General features: G+C 42.0%; 1 protein-coding gene across 1 annotated transcript in view; it reads right to left on the bottom strand.

Annotated features, from left to right (window-relative positions):
• LOC106817148 (xanthine dehydrogenase/oxidase-like) overlaps positions 1–8,132 on the bottom strand; it is a gene marked incomplete at its 5' end in the record, with an annotated part of 17,391 nt that extends 9,259 nt beyond the window's left edge. Inside the window, 13 exons of the mRNA XM_014821801.1 lie at positions 1,294–1,472; positions 1,725–1,842; positions 2,052–2,129; positions 3,543–3,708; positions 4,087–4,271; positions 4,626–4,735; positions 5,095–5,191; positions 5,363–5,439; positions 5,731–5,898; positions 6,458–6,599; positions 6,837–7,204; positions 7,572–7,698; positions 7,927–8,132. Of these exons, the coding sequence (XP_014677287.1) occupies positions 1,294–1,472; positions 1,725–1,842; positions 2,052–2,129; positions 3,543–3,708; positions 4,087–4,271; positions 4,626–4,735; positions 5,095–5,191; positions 5,363–5,439; positions 5,731–5,898; positions 6,458–6,599; positions 6,837–7,204; positions 7,572–7,698; positions 7,927–8,132 (2,021 nt within the window). The remainder of the gene's footprint in view (positions 1–1,293; positions 1,473–1,724; positions 1,843–2,051; positions 2,130–3,542; positions 3,709–4,086; positions 4,272–4,625; positions 4,736–5,094; positions 5,192–5,362; positions 5,440–5,730; positions 5,899–6,457; positions 6,600–6,836; positions 7,205–7,571; positions 7,699–7,926) is intronic.
• Between the last annotated feature and the right edge of the window lie 510 nt (positions 8,133–8,642).

Raw genomic sequence — 8,642 nt, 5'->3', positions numbered from 1 at the left:
TTATATCAGAGACGTAGCCTCCGAGGGAGCGAGGGAGGGGGAAGTGTTAAACCCATCAGCTATCTGTTACATTATTATATCAGAGACGTAGCCTCCGAGGGAGCGAGGGAGGGACCGCTCGATGTTCAGATAAACACAAAGCAAAAAGCTCAATATATGTGTAAATAACTCCTAATGTAATCGTAAATCATCACGTGGTACATTCATCTATGAAACCCTCGTTCCCACCCCGCATCCCCCAACACTGTACAGATTAAGTAAGAGCTGCACCCCCCCTTCTCTCTCTCTCTCTCTCTCTCTCTCTCTCTCTGCTCTCTCTGCTCGTCTCTCTGCTCTCATCAAGCATCACTCTCTCTCTCTCTCTCTCATCTCTCTCTCTTTCTCTCGTTTCTTTCTCTTCTCTGCGTCTCTCTCCTCTCTTTCCTCTCTCTCTCTCTGTCTCCCTCATCTCTCTCTCTTACCGTCCTCTCATCTCTCTGCTCTCGGTCATCTCCTCTCGTTCGTCGGTCTGTTCTTTCTCGATCTCTCTTCGTCTCTCTCTCTCTCCAGGCGTCTCTCGTGTTACGTCTCTCTCTCTTATCCTGGCTTCTCGTCTCATCTTTCTCGAGGTGAGGGTACAGATGAATATGTCTTCTCTCTCGGATCGGCCCCTGCGTCACTCCGACACCCACGCACGGCCCTGTCGAGTTATCTATGATCTTCGGACCCTCCGTTGCGGGGATTCCTCTTCGGTCTCTCCGGTGCGAGTCGGGTGTCCCGCGGGCGTGCAGCACGTGAGCTCGACGGGGAGGGGGCGGGGCGGCGCGTGTCCGGAGGGTATTCACGGGTGGCGCCGGCGGTGGGACGGATACCGACGGCGCTTCGGCCTAGCAGGCTNCAACTAACGTGAGGTGTAAGTCAACGTTCCATTCAACAATCAACGTCAACATCAACGTCCAACGTTCCATTGACATTCAAACGGTGGATTCGCGACCACTATGGGTGGCCGGATTCCCCGGACTCATGAGGTTAAGCCTCTAATGAGTAATCAAAACCCAAAAAAACAACAACAAAAAACGGTTAGATGCAAAACAACTCCTGCATCGTGTAACGTTTATCTGTAAATTCATTGGAAATTCATCGCCAAATTAAGATGTTGCAATAAAAGAAGCGTACGATAAACCGCACAGAAACATTCACTCCGAAATGGAAAATCGTCGTCGAGAGGATAAATGCAAGATCTGTTAACGTTTTTAATAATGTTAATGAATTTATAAATTAATAGCGATTCTGTACTGTTTTAATAATGCGCACCTCGCGCGACGCGAAAATCTCTTCATCTATCATGATGGAGCCAGTCTTGTTGCTGCCTGGTACGTCCCTGTGATCCACAAATGCCACTACGCCTGGTATCTTCATTGCCTGGCTCTCATCTACTGACACAATAGTCGCGTGTGTCTTACTGCTGAGAACAAGCCCCAGGTACAGTTCATCTGTAACAGCAGAACCATCGTAGCATCATTACATGCACAGATATTCTTCTTCTTATTATTATTATATTATATTATATTATTATATTATGATTATATATCATTTTTACTGTATGTTTAGTTGTAGTAGCTGTATCTTAGTACACTAGAACAACTTCAGCTGGAATTATGCACGTATAAACTATCTATAGTTTTTCTTCATTGCGAGGGGAGTTAGGGTGTGTGTGGTGACTGGGTGGATTGTTCAGCGGTTACCCGTGTATTTGGGGATGTCGTCTATGTAACGTAGTTCTCCTGTAGCCTGCATTAAGGCTGACTGATGAACCATGGGCCGTCCGACCGGATCCGAGATCGATTGGTCCATCGTTGGAACCTGGTGTGTGACGTCAGATTATTAAAACCGAATGCGTATTGTAACTTGTCCACGAGATGCGATTTTATTTATTTATTTATTTGTTTATTTATTTATTTATTCGTTAAATTATTTACGTAGTTACCAAAATGAAGTCAGACACATTATTAAAGAGAAACTAATATACATCAGTATGTAATTAATTTCTGAATAGTTGAAAATACGGTCACCTCGTAAAGCTGTGAGCTTTTGAATTGACCTCTGTGAAGAGTAGCGGTCATGATTTCAGAGCCACTAGAGATCTTGCCCTGAAACATTTCACGTTGTAAAAGCGACACAGTACCGTCTGATCTAGGATCTGATCACTAGATTATTATGGGGCGCGAGTAAAGTTACATATGATTACGATTGTAACAACATTTAGGGTATACGAAGAGATTTGTTTAAACTATTTAAAAATTTCAAATTTAAATAAATTTAAATTTAAATAAAAATTATATTATATTATATTATATTACATTACATTATATTATATTATATTATATTACATTATATTATATTATACGTGATATTATTATGTATATTAATAAATAGGAAGAAGACCTTGCTTGTAAGGTGACCACTGCATATACCAGCCAGTACATAATATGGCTGCGTTAGTGTGTTGACGCATGCGCAATATCTTGCCGGAGGTGTTATATTTTGTAATGAATATGCATTTAAAATGGTTAGGGGGTATCTCAGCATAGATTTTTGTAATTAATTGTTATCAGTAAACCTGCGTTTATAATCAGGAGAGCGCCCTAGCCTGTAGGGTCCAAAACTTCTACTTCACCCCCTCTCGTATTTCCCATTGTCTCTCCTGTCCCTCGCTCAGCCTAATTCTTCTTCTACCGCCCCTCAGCTATCTTCCCTGCCGCTTTTCCTCAGTCTCTTACCCCTCTCTCCCACAGCAAGTTATATTATGCAGTTTTCTTTAGTCGGTACTACACGCTTGAAACGGTGCTCGCGCATGCGCAATATCTCCCGAGAATAATAATATTTTGCAATGATTATGCATTTAAAATGAAGAGGAGTCATCCTAGCATAGATTTATATGATAACATTCTATCAGTAGACATCCCTTAATAAATAGGACGAAGCCCTTGCATGTAAGGTGACCACTGCATATACCAGCCAGTACATAATATGACTGCGTTAGTGTGTTGACGCATGCGCAATATCTTGCCAGAAGTGTTATATTTTGAGATTAATATGCATTTAAAATGGTTAAGGGGTATCTCAGCATAGATTATTGTAATTAATTGTTATCAGTAAACCTGTGTTTATAATTAGGAGAGCGCCCTAGCCTGTAGGGTACAAAATTGCTACTTCACCCCCTCTCGTATTTCCCATTGTCTCTCCTGTCCCTCGCTCAGCCTAATTCTTCTTCTACCACCCCTCAGCTATCTTCCCTATCGCTTTTCCTCAGTCTCTTACCCCTCGCTCCCACAGCAAGCTATATTATGCAGTTTTCTTTAGTCGGTACTACACGCCTGAAACGGTGCTCGCGCATGCGCAATATATCTCGCGAGAAGAATTATATTTTGCAATGATTATGCATTTAAAATGAAGAGGAGTCATCCTAGCATGGATTTATATGATAAAGTTCTATCAGTAGACATCCTTTAAAGATACCTTTAAGTATGCATACTAGTAGTTTTCAAAACAACGTTTCCTACCTCGGTATTTTCCAACGCTTGGTTCACCATTATGAAAAACTTAAAGAAGAAGCCGAGAGCCAGGGACCGTCTATATTCGACCATCCCGCCTGGAACTCCCGGATCCATCGGTAGATCGTCTGCTAATAGTTTCATGACGTCATCCATCATGTCTGCCTCCCATGATCTGCACGTGCAAACGATAGCAAAAACAACACGCAACATACTCGCGGCTACGTGGAAAGCTTGCTAGCCTGACATTTCTGTTCACTGAAAAGCTATATGTCGAAAGAACGGTCTTTGGCATACTTCTATTCTATCAGCATATGCTACTTATAACAGCATACTACACATATTAGTATTATTACCTTGTTTTATTATATGCTATTTTTAGTTCTTAATATTACTAACTATTGATGCATAGAAACGTTATCTTACTATATATTATAAAGACTTCTCTTATTTTACATAATTGGTGCGAAAGGAAGGCAATATTGCTCACGGTGAATGAACATCACACATCATGAGCTACATTAATACTACACACACACACACACACACACACCTGCCAACAAGAAGGGACGCTGCTTTAGATGGCATCACAGTGGTCGGAGCCATGCCTCCGAAGCTTAGAGCTATATCCTTGATGATAGAACTTGCTTGTTGGAATTCTACGCGCATTGCAGCGTTGACGATTGCGATGTCGTCATCTCGTCTCTTCGCTTGTTTGAATGCATGGAAATATTCATTCTGCAGTGGAAAATAAGATTTTGAGATGTATCTTTGTGTGCGCGCATGCGTGTGTACGTACGTGCGTGCGCTCGTGTGTCTGTGTGTGTGTGTGTGTGTGTGTGTGTGTGTATTGTGTTGTGTGTGTGTGGTGTGTATGGTGTGTGTGTTGTGTGGTGGTGTGTGCGCGCGCGCGCGTGGTGTGTGTGTGGTGTGTGTGTGTGTGTGTGTTGTGTGGTGTGTGTGTGTGTCTGCGTGTGCTTCGGCCCCTTCACTAACATATAAAACGACCGCGCGCGTGTTTATATATATAATATCATATATATATATAATATATATAATATATATATATATATATATATATATATACGGTACCTGCTTAGTATATGGTACTAAGATGGACAGAAGTATCTCATGCTTCTCCAGAGCCGTTCTTCTGTATCCGGGGAAAAACTTATCATCAACCTCAATTCGACGTTTTCCTCCTAAAATGTTGAAGAATTCCAATGATGTTGTTATAACCAATTGTTATATATATATATTGAACATATATTATATCAGGAGTTAATAAAGACAAATTTGTCTTTATTAACTCCTGATTATATGTAATTAAAAAATGTAAACACATTTATAAATTTTATAACAAAAATATCGCAACTTAATTGTACACGAATTAAGCGTGTAGATAGGATACATATTTCAGATACACAACTATATGTATATACACGATGTCATACCGTATTTATCCCCGGTATACACACACACACACACGCCCCCCCCCCACACACATATTTATATATATAAACCTTTATTAAACTTAAATAGCTAAGGACATTGCGAGCACCTTGCAGTGATGTGACTTCTACGTAGCAGTCTGCAGCTTGCCACACCTGGTTTAGATCTGAGATAGGACTTGCTGTCATGATGTTGCCACCAATGCACTGCAACCATACAGGGTAAGCTTAAAAGTGCAATGAAAATGCAATGTAAATGTAAATATTTATTGTAATATAAGTAATGTATATAAAAATTTGATGCATAATGAAAAAGCATGAAGAAAATTTCTTCACAACAAGAGTTAGAGTCACGGATATAGATGCGACGCCACTTACCCCTACGTTCCTAATCTGGCATCCCGCGAACTGGTGTAGCATCTCAAGAACAGCCCTAAACACTCTGGTTTTGTAAGCTGAAGGGAGAAATTCCACGTGTTATTTGTGTATTACGTACAAGAGTAGGGAACGATGGGGATTGGTCCATTTCGAGTGTCCCGCCATTCCCCAGTTCCCGGTTGAATCAAATCGCAACTCACCGTTATTTAAAATCTTAAATATCTGGTATTTGATTTCTCGGTTCCCAGATAATGAATATGCTTCAAACCAACGCCCCGAAAATAGCCGTCACCCACCACATGTCATCATAAGGGGATATATCCTCCTATATATGAACATGCCCTCGCATCGATGTCTAATAGATTTACCGGGTAAGTTATCCGACGCCGTAGCTAGCTCCTCCTTCACGCGGGTCAGCGTCGTGGATGCACCAAACACGATGCCGTCATCGGTGTGCCGTACTGCCGTCAGCTCCGCAACGTAAGCAGCCGATATGAGCACCGGGTATACACAACCTTTAAACTTCGTCTCGACACCTGTGTAAGTGCAACTAGTGCGAGCGTGAGAGCAGTCAGCGTAGACAGGTGGGCTTCGATATTAATGAGAAGGTAATTAAGCATGGTCACGCGTTCTTCACCTGGTGCTTAACGATTAAGCACTAATGTTTCGCAGCTAGATATGTCATCTCTCTCCCCCCCTCCCCTCTCTCTCTCTCTCTCTCTCTCTCTCTCTCTCTCTCTATATATATATTATATATATATATATATATATATATATTACAGGGTTCTGTCCAGGATTTTTTAGTGCCGGGCGCATCCAGTTGCGACGAAGTCGCAAGATGTAAGCGCCGTAGGCGCGAAGCCAATCTAGGGGGGTCCGGGGGCATGCCCCCCTAAAAATTTTGATTATTGATAGTCTGAAACTCAATTTCCTGCATTCTGAGCAATAAAAAACCCATATATCAAACTCTTTTTTTTTATATTAAAAGTTAGTGCCGGGCGGAGACATATAGTGCCAGGCGGCAACCGCGAGTGCCGGGCACACCCGCCCACCGCCGCCCACCGTGGGCAGAACCTTGATATTAGGTCTATATACCGACTTCCGTGTTTCCGACGACTATTTTTCCATCTGGATGTTCATGCTTTAATTGGAGAAGCTGTTGCAGACAAACAGGTCTGTACCACGTGACCTGGTCTCCTTTAAACATCAATAACTCTTTGTCGAGGTCATCCGAGAGCTGAAACAAAATTTAACTTTCGCGTTTTGTTCCATTAGACGCTATTGGATGAGGTATCATCTACAACCGACTAAATCTATAAATTATATAATTATTCTTTCGACGAAGCCTGTATCAGTGTATGAATTTGTTAAATATTCATCAGGACAAACAGATTTCGCGGACGCAAATTTAATAGTTAATATGTAAAATGCATTAATGTGATTAACCCGCCGTCTGGCGCGTGATCGCGTGTACCTGCAACTCTGCTGGGAATATTGGTTCCTGCGTCGGATCATACGGCTTAAAGTCCGACATTGAAAACAGCCGAGCATCCGGTTGTTTCCGAGGATTTGCTTGACCTTCAGCGACATCAGTGTCGCATTTGTTTACCGCTGATCCCACATTAGTGCGCGGTCCGTCACATCCGTTTTCACAACTATTCGGCGTCTGTAATCCGAGTTCGTCATCTGCATCCGTCTGCTGGGCATCTTCGCTCGCCTGCATGCAGCATTTTCCCCCTGTCTCCGTGGCAACGCAGCATCCGCTTAGCTGTGTGTCAGTAGTCGTGAATGAACGGTAGCCCTCCAATATCGGTCGGTATCCCGTGCAGCGACATAGGTTCCCTAATTGTAGCCCGTTTATATAGAGAGATATAAACAATGATGCGTTAGTTTAATCTATTAGATAGTGAATTATGAGGAGCATATATATATATGTATGTATGTGTGTGTGTGTGTGTGTGTGTGTGTGTGTGTGTGTGTGTGTTGCGTGCGTGCGTGCGTGCGTACGTGCGTGGCTGCGTACGTGTGTATGTGTGCGTTTATGTAGTGAGTGAATAGATTACGTTGCAAATTCTTTGTTGCATAAAACATTGCAAAAAATATTTTCTTGAGGATTTGAATGTCATTTGCCTGTATATATAATATCTAAGTATAGGAAATGATTACTTATGCCATATTATCATAATCTATTACGAAATAGAACGGCAACCTTGAAATGTGTTTTCGAGGTCAAACATGGCCGGTCGCGGGTTACTCCTTAGCAGAGCGTACATAGACATGACAATCCCGGGCGTGCAAAATCCGCACTGAGAACCATGCGCCTTAGCAATCCTCTCCTAAAATAAGAAAACGTCTAGATATAAGATAATATATTGTATATTATAATATAAATAATAATATCTCCGGCGCTGACGTCACAGAATCACGATGACCGCTATAATTCCAACCCCACCTTAACGTTTTTTACTTTTACGCTGAAGGTCAAACGTACGCGTATTTTGCTCGCTTATCTACGATAAACATGGGAGTTTTTTTCTGTAAGCTGAAGTCAGCATTTTTATTACCTGCACCGGGTGCAGACGGGTCTTGGTGCTACCGATTCCCTCGACCGTGGTAACGGCCATGCCGTGTACGGCGCAGACGGGCGTCAGGCAGGCGTTGACGCTGTAATGTTCGATGCGGTCCTTCGTGCGGTCGTAGCGAGAGAGCATGACAGTGCAAGCCCCGCATCCACCCTCGCCACATCCCAACTTAGAACCAGTCAGCCTCACTGGACGACAAGTTAGGGACAAATCTCCTCTTCAATTCATCGTCATCTCGATTTTGTTGTTTAAATTTCTTTGATTACAATCATAAAGACCATTCGTGTTTTCATACATTATGATACAACTACAATTATTATTAGAATGTATATACATACATATATATATATATATATATATATATATATATATATCATATAAGATTCTAAATGACAAGTTTATTATTAGGACACAAAACGGTGGGATGTTTCCACGCTTATAGCGTATCCACAATTATGGCCAATATATCCAGGCGTCAAAATCGACTGGCGCAATCATTACCACCTGCTATATTGAATATTTGTTTCAAATTGCGGTCTGTCAATAGCAAATAACACACAACAGATGCGCAACATTTAAATAACGGTCCAACAAATTACAAAATGACACGTAAGGATACGAATGCAGACGTATGTACTGCAAGGCGATACGCGGTCGATCATATGTCCCATCCGTTAATCTTAAAAACACACGCATAC

The sequence above is a fragment of the Priapulus caudatus genome, unplaced genomic scaffold, assembly GCF_000485595.1.
Source record: "Priapulus caudatus unplaced genomic scaffold, Priapulus_caudatus-5.0.1 Scaffold1609, whole genome shotgun sequence".
Classification (NCBI taxonomy): domain Eukaryota; kingdom Metazoa; phylum Priapulida; class Priapulimorpha; order Priapulimorphida; family Priapulidae; genus Priapulus; species Priapulus caudatus.
Note: the sequence above shows the minus strand (reverse complement) of the source record. Positions and strands in the feature narration are given on the sequence as shown.